General features: G+C 46.9%; 1 protein-coding gene across 2 annotated transcripts in view; it reads right to left on the minus strand.

Moving 5' to 3' along the window:
- The window catches only part of MLF1 (myeloid leukemia factor 1), a 131,431-nt gene that overhangs the window by 39,080 nt on the left and 71,804 nt on the right, over window positions 1-20,547 (minus strand). Inside the window, exon 3 of one of the 2 annotated variants that reach the window (XM_029616120.1) lies at window positions 1,018-1,062. The exons of the other annotated variant lie outside the window; for it this stretch is intronic. Within the exon in view, the coding sequence (XP_029471980.1) occupies window positions 1,018-1,059 (42 nt within the window). The 5' untranslated portion in view covers window positions 1,060-1,062. The remainder of the gene's footprint in view (window positions 1-1,017; window positions 1,063-20,547) is intronic. 2 annotated transcript variants of the gene reach the window in all.

Raw genomic sequence — 20,547 nt, forward strand, 5'->3', positions numbered from 1 at the left:
AGTGTTCAGCACAGGCCGAACGTAAGTTTTAACTCAAAAAGGGGGAGCCTTATCTCACAGACAAGTACCCAATGTGGAGCCAGGAGGAGAGAGTGCTTATTCAGCTAAGAGGCAGGCGCTGCCACTTGGTTGGATAAGCACTGACTTATCCGGCTATCTGATCATGGCTAGCTGTTGCCACTTAGCTGGATAAGTACTGACTTATTGGCTAACTGGGCGAACCGCAGTCAGATAAATACTGACTTACCCGGTTAAGTGGCAGCAGCAAACCCATGGCAAGATAGCTGAATAAGTCAGTACTTATACGGCTAAGTGGCGGCAGTTAGTCCGATAAACCTTATTCTTTGTTTGCTGTTTTTAAGGGTTTTCAGTGCCAGTACAGGAGCGTTGGAAACATAACTCCATCTCTGACCCAGGCGTTAAGCTGCCAGTGATAAGAAAATCCGGGTTAGACCAGTCACCTCTCTGCATCAGAGAGTACTGTTTCAATACCCACACTTGCATGAAATTTCCACCTGAGGACACTAAGCAGTAGTCATATTTTTTTAACACACATTTTGAGCATAAAACTCCTTGCTGCATCGGTAGTAAAGTTTATGCATACGAATGAGCTGCATTCAGATGAACACACCTTTCTACATTGGCCTGTGAAATCGCCTACTAATGGAGCTGGAACCAGCACTGTAGAAGACTTTAAATATGCTTGTGACAGATATAGAAGGCAGTGGTAGGAACAAGATTGAGAGGCTGAATAAAAAAAAAAAAAGAAAAGACATGGAGAATGGGGAAAGCTGGTGTTGGTCACAGCAAGGGAATTTATATGCTCTCCTACCCAAAGTGGTATAGAACCAGAGAGAGAGAGAGATTGGGAGATTTGGCATAGATTAGCCAAATGTTCAATATCTACAGCTATCTTTGAAGTTAAACACAGAAAGAATTTAGTTTGTGTTAGAGTTATACAGAGAAAGCATACATCTGTCTTCAAAACATGCAGGAGATACTTAATGCTTTACTAACCATCCCAGAAACACTGGTAAATGGCATAAGGGAGCAACTCATTGCCTGAAATAAAAAAAAGAACTGATACATTTTAGTGACAACAGATTATGCCTATAATAGATGTTTCACATACATTCATACTAGGAGTAGCAGATAAGTTACTTTTTATTTTTCAAACTAGAATAATAATCAATAAACATTTCTAATATTTGTTTATAATTATTTATGGACACCAAGCAACTGTCTTATTAGCAGATATGAAAAACGAGGATACATCCATTTTTCCTATAACACACAGTGGAGTGGCCTAGTAGTTAGCACAGCAGGTTGAGGACCCGAGAGCCCAGGGTTTAAATCCACCTCCTTCCACAGAAATTCCTTGTAATCTTGGGCAGGTGTTTCACCCTCCATCAGAATGTTAGGGGGTCCACACTGTGCATGATGGGGAGTAGGAAAGTTACCCAGGTAATTTTTACTTGTTTATGCAGTGAAACATAACTGGACAGGCATTCCACTGGCTAAACTCAAATTACCCAGATAAAGTTATCTGGATAACTTTAGGCAGGAGCCCTGGTCTCCTGTGGCTGCAGGAAGGGCCACAAAATCTGCCCCCTTCCACAGAATTTGCTGGCCCGCAGAATCACAGTGGGAGACCGGGCAGACGGCTACAGTTGGGTCGGGTGGGGAAGTAAAGGTTGGCTGTTCCATGTCGACGCTTTCAGCCATCAAACCGCTTCCTAATTAGACTCCCCCACCCTGCATATTCATCATGAGGCAAGAGAAGGCAAGCAGCAGCATATCAGGCTGTGTCTTCCTCCTGCCAGCCTGGCCCAATTGCTGCTTCCAACCACGGGACAAGATGCTGTCCCGTAGTTGAAAGGCGTAATTAGGCCTGGCTGGCACCGGTGGACAATGCAGCAGCCTGACCAGTGCCAGCAGGGTGGGAGAGGGAGCTGATAGAAAGGCTAGAGATGGGGGAGGATAAGGGGAGATGGGAGGGGGAGGAAGTTGTGTGAATCACGGGAAGGGGGATGTGATAGAAAGGTTTGAAGGGTTAGAGCGAGGTGGGGTTGGGTGATAGGGAGGGTGCCTGTGAAAGATGCTGGGGAAGGGTGGATGGTTGTGCATTGGTATGGACAGGAGGGATGGGGAGCAATAAAAGAACTGGGAGTGAAAAAGAAGAAAGGAGAGAGAGGGTAGGGCCCATGGACTGGGATGTGAGGGAGAGCAGGGCTGTAACCAGGGGAGGGACACTTCCCTCTCCTCATCTCTTCCCTCCATTTTTGTCCCTCTTCCTTTACCTCTTCTCTCATTCCCTTTTCTTATCATCCCCAAATCTCTCACCCTCTGCTCTCTCTGTGCCTCTGCCCTCTTCCATCACATTACTCCTCCTGAGATCCCTTATTTATCTTTATTTGATTTTTATATCCCGCTTTTCAGCGCTTCAAAGCAGATTACATTCAGGGACTGTAGTTATTTCTCTGACCCCAGAGGGCTCACAATCTAAGGCCTAGAGTCATCATGTTGCTTTTGTTAAGGGTAGTAACTGCCGCTCCATTCATGTTATCCCTTTGCATCTTTTCTTTCATTTCCAACCTCTAGTCTTTAGGGATCCACGGTGTTTATCCCATGCCCTTGTGAATTCATTTACTGTTTTGGTTCTCACCATCTCTTCCAGAAGGGCATTCCAGGCATCCATCACCCTCTCTGTGAAGAAATATTCATGATGTTGGTTCTGAGTCACCTCCACTGGAGTGTCGGATCGTGACCCGCTAGTTCTAGTGTTTCCTTTTCAATGGAAGAAGTTTAAAGTTTATGCATCATTAAGGCCTTTCAGGTATCTGAAGGTCTGTATCCTATCTCCCCTGCACCTCCTCTCTTCCAGGGTACATATTTAAATCCTTCAGCCTCTCCCATAAGTTTTCCGATACGGACCCACACCATTTTGGTTGCCCTTCTCTGGACCACCTCAGTCCTGCCCTTATCCTTTTTGAGATATGGGACTGAACGCAGTACTCCAAGTGAGGCCTCACCAAGGACATATACAAGGGCATTATCACCTCCTTTATCCTGCTAGTTATTCCTCTCTCTATGCAGTCCAGCATTCTTCTGGCTTTAGATATTGCCTTGTCGCATTGCTTTGCTGCCCTCAGATTGACAGAAACTGTTATTCACATCAGTCTTTCAATCCCTATCACATATAGCCTTTTTGGATTACCACACCCCAGATACAGGACTCTGCACTTCTTGGCATTGAATCCCAGCTGCCAAATCTTCAACCACTCTTCAAGCTTTCTTAAATCACTTGTCATTCTCTCTACTCCTTCAGGTGTGTCCACTCTGTTGCAGAACTTAGTATCATCCGCAAATAGACAAACTTTACCTTCTATCTGCAATATCACTCAAAAAGATATTGAACAGAACTGGTCCCAAAACCGAACCCTGTGGCACTCAACACGTTTTTTTTTTTCCAGTTGAGTAGGTTCCATTTACCATTACACGCTGTCTTCTGTCAGTCAACCAGTTTGTAATCCAATCCACCACCTTGGCACCCTCTCACGAGCTTCTCATTTTATTCATAAGCCTCCTATGCAGGACTATATCTAAAGCACATCACTATCTCTTTATCTGGCTAAATTTAAATGAGAGCAGGAGAAAAATTTTCAAACCAAACATTTGTCTGGGTATCTCCCAAAGTAGATACCCAGACAAATCTGGTCCTCGTATATTGTAAGCCCTCTAGACAAGGAAATACCTGGTGTCAGATTTTTGGCCCATCTTTGCTTGGGTTTTGAAGTTCTCTGTCGATTTCCATAGATTTCTCGTCCTGTGACTTTGACAATGAGTTGGGTTGGCTCCATTTTATGATTTGTTTGGATATAGATGAAGTTAAAATTTACTTTCTTCAGGCGTCACTTCAGGCACGCATGAAGGGGTGCACAAAGGGGCAGGCTCCTTTGTTGTGCTCCTTTGTGTGTGCACCATGGGCGTGCGCCTGCTGGTGCAAGCACCTCCGGCGTTGCTGACTCGCTTCTTCTCTTCCCTTGGTGGGTGGGTGCAGGCTGGCTGGTGCCAGTGTTGATAGCTTCCTGTGACAGGCGAGGTGAGGGGAGTACACGCCTCACATGCCTGCCCCACTGGAATCTCTCCGCTGGGCCGGAGGAGCTGTTGTCGGGTTTTGGCGAGAAGAGAGCAGGCCACTCGTTCCTCCAGCGTTGCTGCCTCTCTCCTTTATTTACATAATTATCTTTATTTTTTTGCTCAAAGCAGCAGTAAAATGGCTGCTACTCCTGTCAAAACAGGTGCACTGACCAGGCCCTGTGTCTAGGTGCACCATGGTATTGCCTTTCACCATAGGGGCCCGGGCTTGAACTGGGAGCCCATTTAATTTTGTTGGTGGCAGAGTGCCTATCTTCTGCAAATTGCACTCTCCCTACCTGCTCACAAACCAGGAAGAATTCACTAGTTGACTTACTGAACTACCATGACTTAGCAATGGTGCCTCATCTCCCCTTTTATTTTTTTTTATTCACAGAGAAATTGGAAGCATGCAGAGGGGGAAGGTGATCATTTCTGACCCTTTTTTCTCTTGGTGATGGAACTACCAGGGGAACAAAGTCATTGGAGATCACCTGGTGCTTGATCCACTGATGCGGGAACTCAGACCTCAACTTTCTCCCAAGGGTAAAAGGAGAAATCAGTCCCACAGGACAGTCGGCTGGAATACCCCCAGGACTCTGTTTTCGCTCCTCTCTTGGGAGCAGTCTAGTTCCAACTGAAGCACCAGTCCACATGTCTGCACTATCTGCTGGAGATAAAGAAATACTAAAGAGCTGAAGGTAGTACTAGACCTCTATAGGGGGAGTTACGTATCACAGTAGCATTGTAAAATAAGAATGATGGCAGAAAAAAACCAAATGGTCCATCCAGTCTTCCCAGCAAACTTCTTTTGGTAGTAACTGCTGCTCCATGCACGATACCCCCGTGCCTTCTGTTAAGGGTAGTATATGCCACTTTGTGCTGGTTATCCCCAAGCTTTATGTTCAGAGTAGTAATATTTACATTTAAAACCAAGCAAATGTCAAACCCAAAATAACAAGATTACTGCTAGCAGCATTTTTACGGGGTAAGCAGCCAACTTGATAATTCAGGCAATGCTGCTTGAATATGCTTTGCTTTTGGACTTGGCTGCAGAAGTAGTCCTGTGCTTTTTCCCTAATGTCTGTATATTAGTACCTCAAACATTAAAAGTCAGGGCCCAGCTTTCACTGTCACTGAATCCAATTCCCCTTTACCTTACTGCTGTCAAAGCAGAGAACGATGTGGCCTTCTGTTAAGGATAGTGCCATACAGGCCACCCAAGCCTATATATAAATTATATGTGGAGCAGAAAAGTTACCTCAATTCTTCATTTCCATTCTCAAGCCAGCAGGAATCCTCTTTGTTTATCTCATGCCCTTTTGAATTCCATTACCGTTCTTTTCTTCACCACCTCTTCCAAGAGGGCATTCCATGTATCCGCCACCTTTTCCATGAAGACATATTTCCTGACTTTGCTCCTGAATGTTCCCCCTTAGGAGTTTAATATCATGACCTCTAGTTTTATATCTTCCTTTCCATCGGAAGAGATTTGTTTTTTGCGCATCTTTAATTCCTTTCAAATATTTGAAGATCTGTATCATATCTCCCCTATTTCTCCTCTTTCATGGTATACATATTAAGTCTTTGAGCCTCATCTCTTAAGGTTTTTTTGTACAGAACCTACACCATTTTAGCTGCCTTTCTCTGAACTGCTTCCATTCTGTCCTTATCCTTTTTGAGTTGAGGCCTCCAGAAGTGAACACGGTATTCTATGTGAGGCCTCACCAGGGACCAGTACGGGGCATTATCATCTCCTTTTGCTTGCTGGTTATGCTTCTCTCTATGCAGCCCAGCATCCCTCTGGCCTTAGCCAGCACCTTATCACATTGCTTTGTCACCTTCAAATCATCAGACACCATCACTCCAAAGTTTTTCTCCCAGTCTGTGCATGTCAGTCTTTCACTCTCCAAGACATGTCTTGTTCGAACTGCCATGCCCCAAATGCGTGACTCTACACTTGTTGGCATTGAATCCCAATTGCCAAACCTTTGAATAATTCTCAAACTCCTTCAAAGTGTGTCCATTCTGTTGCAGATCTTAGTGTCATCCACAAAAAGACAAAATTTTACTTTCCAATCCTTTCACAATTTCATTCACACACATATTAAACATAACCGATCCCAGAACAGATCCCTGAACTCCTCTTATCGCTCTTCTTTCTTCAGAATAGATAACATTTACCATTAATCGCTGGCATCTGTTGATCAGCCAATTTGTAATCCATTCTACTACCTTGGGACCTACTCCCAGGTTTCTCATTCTATTTATGAGCCTTCTATGTAGGACCATTTCAAAAGCTTTGCTGAAAGCCAAGTAAACCATATCAATGGCTCTTCCTTGATCCAATTCTCTAGTCACCCAATCAAAAAAATCAATTAAATTTTTTTGACAGGATCTTCCACTGGTAAAACCAAGTTGTCTCGGATTCTGTAACTTATTGGATTACAGATAGTTCATTGTCCTTTCCTTAAGCAGTCTCTCCATTAATTTTCCCACGACCAGAGTAAGGCTAACCGGCCTGTAGTTTCCAGTTTCTTCCCTGTTGCGACTTTTGTGACATGAGACCACAACTGCCCTTCTCCAATCCTGTCTCCAAGGATTTATTGAACAGGTTCTTCAGAGGACCCACCAGCATTTCTCAGAGATTCTGGGATGTATCTCATCCAGCCCCATGGTCTTGTCCAGTTTGCCTAGTTCCTCCCAAACACTCTTCTGTAAATGGGGATGAAACTACACAACTCATCTATACTTTTACTAGCCAGCAGCGGTCCTTCTCTAATGTCTTCCTTGGAGAAAACGGAAGTAATTATTAAATATTTCTGCTATTCTTTATCTTGAATTTATATTAACTGTGATGAAATATCACTAGATTAATGAACAAATGAAAGGGATAATATTAGTTTCCACAAAACGCACTGCACTTTATATTCAATTTAAAAGGAAAAATAATCTTATGAAAAGCATTTTTTTGAACACTTCATAGTTCTTTTTCCTTTACTAAATATTAGTTTATAGAGTTTTGCTTTTTACTAAATACTTATATTCTTGTGGTTTGTTCCACAGAAAATCCATGTTTTAAGAGGCTCAAACCTTTGACGTTTATTTATAGCAGATTAGACACAAACTATATTTGAAGCTAACATTCAGGACATGAGCAAAGGGAAAAGAAATTTGGCATTTACCCTTTTGACCTGTAGATGAGTGCTTATGTGAAAGCTACATTTATTAAGCCTCAAATATCATAAACTCAGATTACAGTGACTGATCTTGGCAAACCACCAAAACCCCCCGTGGTTCCTTTACTCTTGGATTAAAATGCCAGTGGTTCACATTTCATGTATGTTAAAATAGTCAAAGCACAAAATAATTTTAGATCCATTTAAGTACTATTTTTATTATCTAAAATGCAAACTTCTTATAATATTCCTTGCCTTTTCTAAAGAGAGCAACAAGCGAAGAACACATGGCAAAGTAAACCACACTTGTCACTTCATGCACAGACAGCTGAAAGTTCACTTTATATGGAACACATGAGCTAACAATGTTCCTCTTTTCTTTTACTTGGGAGTCCAAGTGAGCAGTACCTTCAGGGGATAAATTTGTAACAATGCGCATAATTTAGATGGCAAATACAACCATAAGTTATACCCATTTTCAGTGGACCTGGACACACAAATCCGCACTGAAACTTATTCTATCAAATATACCCGCACACAAATTGCACTTGCTAAAATCCATGCAGAATATTTTTGGGAAGGTTTATGTGTATACTTTTTTAAAATCCAAAAAGATGCACTTTAATCCCAATGTCTCCCCAACCCCACCCCCAGGAATGCCTCTGGGTACATACTGTAGCGAGCTCAATATCAGTGGGCCCTTGGTGCTGTGGCTTGGTTGGCGCAGCCTAGTGGGCAAGCCCGCTAGGCCCACACAGTCAGCTGACGGATGCACCCTACAGTGGGTCAGACTGGAGTTTCACCTATACCAGCCGCCTCCTCCACAGGTTGAGTCCTTGGGTTCTGGCGGCCAACAGGACTTAGGTGAGTACCTGGGGCAGTCAGGCAGATGAGAGTCCAATGATGGGCAGAGGTTGAGGCTGGCAGCAAACTGGAGACACCAAAGACAGGCCACAGATCAGGACAGGCAGTAGACAAGGCATAGCCAGGTCCAAGGCAAAAGGTCAGGTCCAGGTGGCAATTAAGGAACGGTCAAGGTCCAAGCAGGGGTCAGAATCCGGGGAGTCAAGCCAGGGGAAGACAAGGAGAGACAAGACAAGGGCAAGACAACAGCAGAGGTATGGAGAACAGAGGCAGGGCAAGACAAGGCGGACTGGCACTAAGAAGCAAAGTGGGAAAGCAAGGCAGGAACACTGGAACAAGGACAAGAACAGGTACAGGAATGCAGGAATAAAGGCAACATACACTGATGCACAAGGCACATCAGGAGACCTGTTACTGAGGCATCTGATGCCTCACCGGGAGAGCCTTAAGTGCCAGTGACATCATCCGGAGGTGCCATGGCTAGTTTTCCATTGTGGGCCCTTTAAGAAGGGAGGAGTTGGGCACGTGCACACCTACAGAAAGGCCAAGGAGCAGCATCATGGCAACATCCCATGCCGCAGTTGGGTGCTGGCGGTGTTCCTGCCCGCGGGGCTGCCCCATGAGCTGCCAAACATAACACATATGTGCATACGTTTACCCGTGTTAATTAGGTAGACAATTTTGTAAAGCACAATTCCTGTGTATAAAGTACTGTTTTATCTGCAGAAGTCCCTTTGAAAGTTATCCTTAAAATTTGCTATATCATTTATATCTGTCATGCCTGATAGGTTAAAATGATGGCAGTAGCCCAAATTTACTGTAGGCTATTTTGAAAAACTGAATATATACCAAGACTTTATAAATGTACAGCAAATAACAAAGCCAGGCTTCATGACTGACAGATGCCACTAACACTGAATAAATTATTTCACCAGTACAGTGAAGTGCTGATAGGAACACTTACTGCCAGTAACGTTAAGTGGCTGCAGCTGGAAGTGGGGACTGGCATCTATAGGAGTGAGCTCAGAGATCTATTGGTGAAAGAGGAGAATACAATGGTAGGAAGGAGGAAAATCATAAGGTGATCTGAGGAGTTGAAGGGGGAGACAAAAATCATATGACAGGGAGGCAAGGAGGAGGGAAACTCTGCAACAGTCTGGTGGAGAAGGGAAGCAATCTGCTAGCAGATTGGGTATACTAGATGAAGTGGTTGGGACAGGTAGCGGTACCAACAGCAGGGCCCCTGATGACCTGTGAAGCTATGGGGGAACAACAAATTCTGCAACAGTTGCTGCAAAATCATGGAAGATCAGGGGTCTTGCATATTGGTTTGATTTAATACTGCTTGCACCTACTCTTAGTGTTCAACAATGATATTTGAACCAATCAGACAAACCAAAAGACAACTTTAAAAGCAGTCCATGTTAGTTAATGACTTCATACTAGCTAAGACTGGTCAGCAAACACGCTTGCAATTTTAAAGCAAATAAATTATGCAATATATATAATATATATATTTTTTATATTCTGATATGCTTTTCAGTTAGCAAAAGTAGCACTCAGAAAGAAAAAGAACAACATATGTATTCCTGTGTACTAAAGATCAATAAAAGAAAATAAAAAGGGGAGTAGGTGTGTTGTGTCGGAGGTGGACCCTTGGGCCGAGGTGGGGTTGACATAATCCGTAGGTAAGGACCTACGGGTCCCCACTGTCAGCAGGTGGAGTGGGCTGATAGACAGAGGCCGCTGGAGCTTCACCTATACCAGCCCTCGTTCCTCGTGGGTTGAGCCTTTGGGTGCCAGGGCCGGCAAGACTTAGGGAGGCCTCAATATAGAATAGCAAGAGAAGTTAGTTCAGCCCAGAGACAGCAGGTGAGGGATGGTGCAGTCCTACTCTGGACTGGGTAAGGTTCTGGAAACTCGGGAGCCAATGAAATGAAGACAGACTGAGGGCACTCGAGCAAAGGTAGGCCGAAGCCTGGTAAGTCTACTTCCAGGGAGTAGGTAGAAGAGGCGTCCAATGGTAGGCTTGAGTCAGGGCTGGCAGCAATCCAGGGGCTTTGGCAAGCAATGCTGAGGTCTGAACATAGAGATAGTCAATAGCGTAGTTAATCGAAGCTGAGGTCTGATCACGGAGAAGTCAAGAGCATAGTCGGGAGAGCGGTGACGTCACCCGCCAAGATGGCTGCGTAGGCACTCAGCTCCCCGCTCCTTCAGCACGGATCTCCCTCCCTCGGGGCGATTTTTGGACCAAACACTTACTAGATTGCTCATCTAGAGTCTTGAAATGACGGCGCCGGTCACACCGCGCAAAAAACTGGATTTAAATAGATTTTCATATGCGGCGGCGGCGGCCGCCGAGATACCAGAGGACGGAGGCAAAATGGCGCCGGGCAGCGCGATGGCTGAGGATCCGGGGCCGGAGGTGCAGCACGGAGAGACGGGGGTGCCTTCGCGACAGGAGTTTCAGAGGTGGTTCCAGGACCTCAGGGGGGACATGGCCCAAATGAGAGAAGAGCTGGGCGCCCTGCGTGAAGAAATGAAAATGGATATTCGTGAGTTGGAGAGACGAGCGGATGAAAATGAGGCGGGCCTGGAGGACTTACACACGGCGCTAGATGGGGTCCGCGACGAGCAAGGTAAATACCAGGAGGCACAGGAGGAGATACAATTGCATATTGAAGATTTAGAGAACAGAGCACGAAGGGTGAATCTCCGGTTTCGAGGAGTGCCAGAAGGTGAAGATTTTAGGGATTGCTCTCAGGTAGTGCAGGACATCTGCTCTTCCATTTTGGAGTCGGCTGGAACTGCTGGCAGGCCACGTGAGGTGGTTTTGGAAAGGGCACACAGAGCTTATGGTAACCCGAGGAATAACATGCCCCGCGACATTATTGCGTGCTTTCATAGTTTCCAGGTTAAGGAAAAGGTGGCCCACGCAGCTCGGACCCAGGGATCTGTAAAATGGAAGGACTTTCAAACAGAAGTTTTTCAGGATCTGGCAATATCCACCATCAGGAAAAGGAGGGAATTTCGTGATATCATCAGCATTTTGAAATCGCACAACCTGAAATACCGTTGGCTCTTTCCCTTCGGCCTCCAATTTACCATCAGCGGTACTGCTTCTAGGGTCCACAAGGTTTCCGAGGCGGAAGATATCCTGCGAGTGGCGGGCATGATCACATCAGCAACTTCCCAAACCACGAATGCTAACACCTCCAGCACTGCCAAGCCGTTGGAGAGACCGAGATGGAAAAGAGTGGACAAAGGCAGGAGACGTCTTTGCAGAAGATCAATCGGATCAGCGGACTTGGAAGAACCGGGATAAGCGGACAGAGTCGTAGCTTGGGCACGCAGGTTTTTCATCGACGGATCAGGGACTGTGTCTTATAGACTCAGGACTCCTAAGTCTCCGGATGCGTTATTACTTGGGAAACGATAGCAAGTTTGGTTTAAATGGTTAATTTGAGGTTGATTAATGGAGGGGGATCCTTTCTCGCCCTTTTATATAGCCTGTTTCCATGCTCTAATGTTTTATGTTTTAGGGTGAGTTGCTGGAGAGGGGGGGGGGGTAGTACACTCTGGTTGTGATGGCGTCCAGTCTCTCCAGACGGAGGACCACTCAGGGTGAAGAGTGGCTGGAGGAGGTGTGGGAGGGGGTGGGAGACGGGGGAGGGAAAGGAGGGGGTTGGCGGGATATGGGGCAAGGGGAGAGTTGGGGTGGTAACAGCCATTGATGACAGGATATGTGAAAGAGGGGATTCTAGGAGATTACTTAAGGGACTCCAGGTACTTCTTTCTAGATCACCAGGAGTGGTGATAACACTCACGCATTTTCATGGGGACCTTTAAAATTACATCTATCAATGTAAAGGGGTTGAACTCTTATAACAAACGTCAATTATTCTTCCGAGAAATTTCTCATCTGAAGGCAGATATTATCTATAGCCAAGAAACTCATATAAGGAAGAAATATGAGCGGCTATTAACCATCAAGGGATATCAACCAGTATTGCACGCAGCTGCCTCTGTTCACCATAAGTACACGGGTGTAGGCATTTTTCTAGCTAACTCTCTAGCGGCTGATGTAGTATCGGTTGTCCGGGATGTGGAAGGCAGGTTTATACTAATTAAAGCTAAAATCAATGAGCGCCTATATACCTTGATGAATATCTATGCACCTAATACTGATCAGATTTCGTTCTATGAAAAAATTTCGTCTGTAATTAGTGAATGGGCGGAAGGCTATCTTATAGTGGGTGGTGATTTTAATTTAACCCGATACCCATATTTAGATAACTCGCAGGGAGGCGGAACTGGTAGTAAAGCGCCTAGAAGAGTGCTGAAGCGTCTCACTCAGGATAGAGGGCTCATAGATATCTGGAGATTACAAAATCCTACAGCTCGGGATTATACATTCTATTCCCATCCGCATCAGACTTACTCTAGGATTGACTATTTCTTAATAGACAAGGACCTAGTTGGATCGGTTAGAGATGTGGGTCTGGGTAACATTACGTGGTCGGACCATTCTCCCATTTGGCTCACGCTGATGGCAGGTGGGTGTCGAGCGGGCACCAAATTTTGGCGATTGAATGATAGACTATTAGATAACAAGGAGTTTGTAGACCATTTGAAGAAAGAGATAGTCGCATATATCGACATTAATGATGACGGGGACATATCTCCAGGTGTTCTTTGGGATAGCCTTAAAGCTTATCTTCGTGGGTTATGTATTGCACGGGCGGCCTATGTAAAGAAGGAAAAAGATAGAAAACGGCTGTCCCTTATGGGTACTATTGCCAAACTAGAGTTAAGCCATAAGCGCTCTCCCGATCCTGATACTCTCCAGCACTTATCTACTGCGAGGCGTGAATTACACACTTTGGAATTGGATGGTATAGCTTACCAATTGGAGCGGTTAAAACAGCATCATTTTGAATGGGGGAACAAGGCTGGGCCGCTGCCTAGCTAGGAAATTGAAAGAAAGGGTTGCTCAATCTCAAATTACTAAAATTAAGGGCCTTAATGGGCAGTTTGTCTACACCCAAAAAGAAATTGGGGATAGCTTCAATCACTTTTACAAAACGTTGTATGACGCTGAGCCCTCATGTACTCTACAGGAGATTGAGCTCTACTTACAGGACTTGCCCTTACCAACACTCACCACTGAGAGACGAGAGCAACTTAATGGGTAATAGTCAATTGGCACTGTTCCGGGGCATTAAAGCCATGGATACGGATAGAGCAGCATGTCGCCGGGGCTATGACACTAACAGATAGGGTCTGGAGTAAAGATGTTAGACAGGCGATCAAGGGCTCCCTTACACCTTTTACGCAGGGGGTCCTTAAACTGTGGTTTAAGTGGCGGAGTCGGCTTGCAGGTAATAGGGGAATGTATTCCCTTTCGTCAATCCTCTCCCATCCAGAGTTTGGTCCAGGGAAAGACACCATCTTTGCTCAGAGGTGGAGTCAGTTGAATCTTACGAAAGTTGGGCAATTTGTGTTAGGGACACAACTGATTCCCTTTACGGAACTGCAAGTGTCTCACGGTGTATTACAGGGGGATTGGTACCAATATCTACAGATTAATCACTTCCTTCGGGCTGAGGGAGCTCTTGCGGATTTGGGTAGCGGTAGATCTATTTTTGAATCAATTTGTGCGCAGGCACAGGCTCCGAAAAGACCAATATCCCGTCTATACATGCTTCTTAATAGTGGTCCCAAAATTAAAGTGTCATACCAGAAACAGTGGGAGATAGATCTTGGGGAAGTGCTGTCCGATGACGAATGGGAAAAATGTCACATGGTTATGGGAAGGAGCTCCATCTCGGCAGCTATAAAAGAGAATGGGTATAAATTGCTCTACCGATGGTATATGGCTCCTGACAGGTTACACCGCATGAATGCCAAATATAGTGCATTGTGCTGGAGGGGATGTGGACTGAAAGGGTCTTTTTACCATATGTGGTGGACTTGCCCTAAGATTCTGAGTCTCTGGGCACAAGTATCCAATTTTGTCTCCAATATCGTGGGTGTGTCCCTATATACCTCATCCAAGGGTTGTCTACTCAGCTTAGTTGAGGGGCAACTCCAGGATAAACAACGACAGTTAGTGCTGCAGGTATTTATAGCCATTAGATGTGAAATCGCGTATCGCTGGAAGAATGATGTTGCTCCCTCATTAGCAAATGTCCTCACACGGCTGGATAGGGTATATCAAATGGGTTATCTTACAGCGGTGAGGCATGATCGTGTTTTTAAATTTCACGAGGTCTGGAATCCTTATTGTACATGGAAAGGCAAATAGAGCCTTGTTTAACTTGAAAAGGTTGACATACTTTCCTTTGTCCTGGGGGGGGAAGTGGGAAGGGGGGATGAGGGTGTTGTTGGGGGGGGTGGGGTGGGGGAAAATGTTATAAATACTGATTGCATTTCTTTCTCTTTGTGTTCCGCGCTCCATTACAGAGGTTTCATGTGATGGACAATTTTAAAAAAGTTAAAATGGTCTCGATAACTTGAAGTACACTCTTAAAGCTATGTTCCCCAAGAGTCTATGTTGGTACCTTCGTATATGTACGAGGGACACGTTTTTCACTCTGTGGTATGGCGTGTGTTATACACAGTTGTTCGTTTTATCTGTTTGATATGAATGCATAAATAAAAACTTTCAAAAAAAAAAAGAGCATAGTCGGACAAAGCGAAGGTCAGGGTCTGGAGATGGGCTGTAGCGTAGTCAGGCGAAGCGAAGTCAATGTCCTTGTAATCAATCCAAAGCATAGGCAGGGCAGGAACAAGGAAACAGGAACATAGAGTAGAGACGAATCTCTTAGTAGCAATGAGTTCTCGACCAGCAAGGAGACCTGTTGCAAAGTCAACACTATGGAGAGAGGCCTGAGCTTAAATACTATGAAGAGATTGACGTCATCATCGGGGCCGCAGCCAGGTTCCTGCCGTGGTCCCTACATAAGGATCAGCGATGCGCATGTGCTTGCCTAGGGTAATGGCATCTCTCCATGGGCCATGTGGAAAGGCCCGACGAGCAGTAGCAGCAGGACCAGGAACGCTGGGGACTGTGGTAGAGCCGGAGGCACCGAGGGGAGGCCCGAGTTTGGAGCTGGTGGCCCACCGCTGCTAGTGAGGAGGAACCACAGGCTGGAGTCCTTGTGGAAAGGTGAGGGGGGCCGTGCTGCGGGTCTGCTGTGGACAGCATGCCTAACAGTACCCCCACCCTTTACGCCCCCCTCTTGGAGGTCGAGATTTGCTCGGATGGGCACGATGATAGTTCAGGAAGAGAGTTTTGTCCAGGATGTTCTGAGCTGGTTCCCAAAAATTTTCTTCGGGTCCGTAACCCTCCCAAGAAAGGAGGTATTTCCACTGGCGGCCCCTACGGGGGACGTCAAGGACTTCGTGTACCTTGTACGTCGTGTCAGTTTCCGCCACGAGTGGAGGTGGTTCAGGAGCCTTTCAGGCAGGCCAGGATAGGACCACAGGTTTTAAGAGCGATTCATGAAATGTATTATATATTCCCAGTATGGGAGGCAGCCGAAGCTGGTATGTAAGGGGTCCAATGCGTCGGGTGACGGTCCAATATAACTTGGAGTGAACCTTTGGGAAGATATTGGAAGTCGGATATACCGAGTACTTAACCAGACTTTCTGGCCAGGGAGGAATTCAGGAGCCGAGCAACGTCGACTGCCAGCAGTTTTCTTGGCCCGGGAAGCGGCCTGATGTAAGCAAAGATTCATCTGCTCCCATAAAGTCTTGAGGGCATCTGCAGTAGCCTGTGCCGCAGGGGACGGCACTAATAAAGGTATGGGCAGCGGTGGTCATGGTTGTTTTCCATAGACAATAGAGAACGATGACGTGCCTGTAGCAGTGGCAATGTGGGAGTTGTGAGAAAACTCTGCACAGGATAAATGTTCGGACCAATTGTCTTGGCGGTCATTGATGTAAGCATGCAGGAAGGCCTTCAAGGAGCGATTCATTCGCTCGACTTGTCTGTTAGCTGGGATGATAGGCAGTTGTTAAGCTGATATTAATACCGAATTTTTGGCAAAGAGTGCGCCAATATCTAGCAAAGAACTGTGGACCTCTGTCTGAGACAATGTCCTTGGGTTGGCCATGAAATCTAAAGATATGGTGGAAAAATAGGCGTGCTAACTCTGGAGCGGATGGTAGGCCTGGTAGAGGGACGAAATGGGCCATATTTGAAAATCGGTCTATGGATACCCATATTGCAGTATAACCCTTCGATGGAGGCAAATCCATGATGAAATCTGTAGACAGGTGGGTCCACAGTTCCTCGGGAGCTGGAAGTGGTTGTAGGAGACCCCAAGATTGACCGACCGGGGGGGTTGTGCTGTGCACAAATATTACAGGATTCGACGTATGCTTTAGTATCGGAGACCATAGTAGGGACCAGAAGAACCGCTGGAGCAGTGCCAAGGTCCGTGCTCATCCTGGATGACCGGCAAATTTGGAATCATGTGCCCAGTGGAGAACTCTTTCTCTGAGTCATCGGGGCACGACCGTCTTCCCAGCAGGAACTGGGTGAGTGGCAGATAAACAAATACAGGCTGGGTCTATTAAGTGGCTAGGTTCTTCCAGAGTGTCTTCAGGTTTGAAGGATCGTGATAGGGCGTTTGCCCAGAGATTTTTTATCGGCTGGGTGGTAACAAAGCTCAAAATCGAACCTGGAAAAGAATAGAGCCCATCGAGCTTGATGGGCGTTGAGACGTTGGGCTTGGCTCAAATGTTCCAGGTTCTTATGATTGGTGAACACAGTGAACTTGTGTTGCGCACCCTCTAGCACCATTCTTCAAAAGCCAATTTTATGGCAAGTAACTCACGATCCCCTATGCTGTAATTTTGCTCCGTAGATGAAAATTTACGGGAGTAGAAGGAGCACGGGACTATAATGCCAGAAGCGGTGCATTGACTCAGGACCGCCCCAGCCCCAATAGCGGAGGTGTCCACTTCCATTAGAAATGGACGGTTCAGGTCTGGATGATGTAAACAAGACCCCTTCTGGAAGGCTTCTTTGAGATGGTGGAAGGCTGCGATGGCCTCCGGAGTCCAATTTCGCATATCTTGACCTTTGCGAGTTAGGGCCGTCAAAGGAGCAGCCAAAGTAGAGTAATGTGGGATGAAATGATGATAGTAGTTGAGGAATCCCAGGAAGCACTGGAGAGCTTTAAGACCCACAGGTTGTGGCCAATCCCAGATTCTTTTTAACTTAGCTGGGTCCATGGAAAACCCTTGCTGGGAGAGAATATAACTGAGAAAAGGCAGGCTGGATTTCTTGAACAAGCATTTGTCCAATTTTGCAAACAGGTGGTTCTCGTGAAGGCATTGGAGGACGGTTCGGACATCAGTGCGGTGGGTGTCCAGGTCTTTAGAAAAGACAAGGATATTGTCCAAGTAGGCCACCACTTTGGTATACAGCAAATCTCTAAAAATGTCATTCATCATTCGTTGGAATACTGCGGGCGCGTTACAGAGGCCGAAGGGCATCACCGGTATTCGTAGTACCCGTCCCGTGTGTTAAAGGCGGTCTTCCAAATATCGTTGGGACGGATTAGTACCAGGTTATACGCTCCACGTATGTCCAACCTTGTGAATATAGATGCTCCTTGAAGACAATCGAATAGTTCGTAGATTAGTGGCAGGGGATACTTGTCTTTATGGGTGATGGCGTTTAGGCCGCAGTAGTCAATACACGGCCTAAGTGACCCATCTTTCTTGGTCACAAAAAACAATCCCGCCCCAGCAGGAGAAGTAGAGGGGCGGATGAATCCCTTCGCAAGGTTTTCTTGGATGTACTCGTCATGGCCCTTGTCTCGGGTACAGTCAGAGGAGGAGGCGTGGTCCCTGGAAGGAGATCAATAGGACAGTCAAACCTCTGAAGAAGCGGAAGAAGGTCTGCTCTTTGCTTGGAGAACACGTCCTTGAAGTCTGCGTAAGGAGCAGGTATACCAGAAGAAATGACAGCCAAAGGAACCACGGATGGAGGTACCACTTTCTGGAAGCAGGACTGGTGGCAGGCAGGACCCCACTCCACCAGGTGCAGTAAACCCCAATTAAATTGGGGAGAATGCTTCTGAAGCAAAGCGAGTCCAAGAACTACCGGATGGATGGATTTCTCCAACACTAACAGTTCGAGTTCCTCAGTGTGTAGGGCGCCAGTGCGCAGCTGGACAGGTTCTGTGGTAAGGGAGATTCGACCGTGTAATGGCTCTCCACAAATAGATGAGATACGTAAGAAGGTCTCAAGCGAGCGGTCCTTTATACCAGGAGCTGAACAAGGTCCTTGAGAATGAAATTACCTCCTGCTCCGGAATCTACCAGAGCAAGAACTGGAAAAGACCGGGAATCCCAGATCAAGGTAATTGGTACAGATAACTGAGGGGCCGAAGAGGTTGCGCCTACGTTCAGGACCCCTACTGAACTCAGGCCGAGAAGTTTCCCAGACGGATAGGACAAGTCTGTAGATGGTGACCAGGTGCTCCACAATACAGACATAGACCGGTTTGTCTCCGCCGGAGGCGCTCTTTCCAGTGTCAGCCGCCCATGACCTAACTGCATGGGCTCTTCCATCTTAGCCACCATAGTGTCCCTGCTTGGGGCAGGGTTGGTGGTCAGTGGCGAAAGGGACCGAACCCGAGCAGGCTTCTTGGGCATCCAACTCTCCCAGTGACACTCTTGGAGATGGTGGTCAATTTGGCCTGTCAAGTCTATAAGGTCCTCAAGAGAGTAAGGGAGCTCCCTTGCAGCCAGCTCATCCTTCAGCTGAGAGGAAAGTCCATCCAGGTAGATAGCTCATAGGCAGTCTTCCTGCCAGGCGAGCTCAGTAGCCAAAGTTGAAAACTCAATTGTATAGTCAAAGAGACTTCTTTGACCTTGAAGGAGATGTAGTAGGCTGATGCTTGCCACAGCATGCTGCCCAGGATCATCGAAGGTCCGTCGAAACACAGCCACAAACTGAGACAGTTCCTTTAGCAGGGAGTCCGAGCGTTCCCACAGAGGAGAAGCCCAAGCCAGCGTCTTCCCTTCGAGACCGGATAAGATGAAGGTGACTTTAGTCAATTCGTCCTGGAAGATGGAGGGCTGCAGAGCGAATTGCATATAGCATTGGTTAATGAACCCTCTGCAGAGCCTGGAGTCACCGTTGAAGCACGGGGGCGCTGGTAGGACCAACAAAACGTGAGGCATCAATGGAGATGGCTGTGGATGAGGAGGAGCCGGAGTAGAAACTGGGTTCTTAGTGAGGGCATCAAGCCGGGCGTGAAGACGATCCATGGAGGAGGTCAATGCCTCAAGAAACTGCTGCTGTTCTTGTACCTTGGATGCCAGGCCTGGGATGGCCTGGAGGGCACGCGGCTCCACCGAGTCCATGGCCTTTGCAACTTGTTGCATCGGAGGTGGACCCTTGGGCAGAGGTGGAGTTGATGCAACCCATAGGTAAAGACATACGGGTCCCCACCATCGGCAGGTGGAGTGGGATGATAGACAAGACACTGGAGCTTCACCTATACCAGCCTTGTTCCCCGCGGGTTGAGCCTTTGGGGCCCGGGGCCGGCAGGACTTAGGTGGGCCTCGATATAGAATAGCAAGAGAAGTTGGTTCAGCCCAGAGACAGCAGGCGAGGGATGGTGCAGTCCTACTTTGGACTGGGTATGGTTCTGGAAACTAGGGTGCCAATGAAACAAAGGTAGACTGAGGGCGCTCGAGCAAAGGTAGGCCGAAGCCTGGTAAGTCCACGTCCAGGGAATAGGCAGAAGAGGCGTCCAATGGTAGGCTTGAGTCAGGACTGGCGGCAATCCAGGGGCTGTGGCAAGCAATGCTGAGGTCTGATCACAGAGATAGTCAATAGCGTAGTCAATCGAAGCTGAGGTCTGATCACAGAGAAGTCAATAGCATAGTCGACAAAGCGAGGTCGGGTCTGGAGATAGACTATAGTGTAGTCAGGCGAAGCGAAGTCAAAGTCCGTGTAATCAATCCGAAGCAGAGGCAGGGCAGGAACAAGGAAACAGGAACCAGGAACAACGAGGATCAGGAATGTAGAGTAGAGATGAATCTCTTAGTAGCAACGAGTACTCAACCAGCGAGGAGACCTGATGCCAAAGGCAACACTATGGAGCAGGGCCTGAGCTTAAATACTATGAAGAGGTTGACATCATCATTCGGGGCTGTGGCCAGGTTCCCTCCCGCGGTCCTCTACATAAGGAACAGTGATGCGCGCGTGAGTGCTTAGGGAGCGGCGCGGGTAAAGGCGTCTCTCCATGGGCCACGCGGAGAGGTGCGACGAGTAGTAGCAGCAGGACCAGGAACGCTGGGGACTGTGGTAGAGCCGGAGGCACCGGGGGAG

Source organism: Rhinatrema bivittatum, chromosome 9, assembly GCF_901001135.1.
Source record: "Rhinatrema bivittatum chromosome 9, aRhiBiv1.1, whole genome shotgun sequence".
NCBI lineage: Eukaryota > Metazoa > Chordata > Amphibia > Gymnophiona > Rhinatrematidae > Rhinatrema > Rhinatrema bivittatum.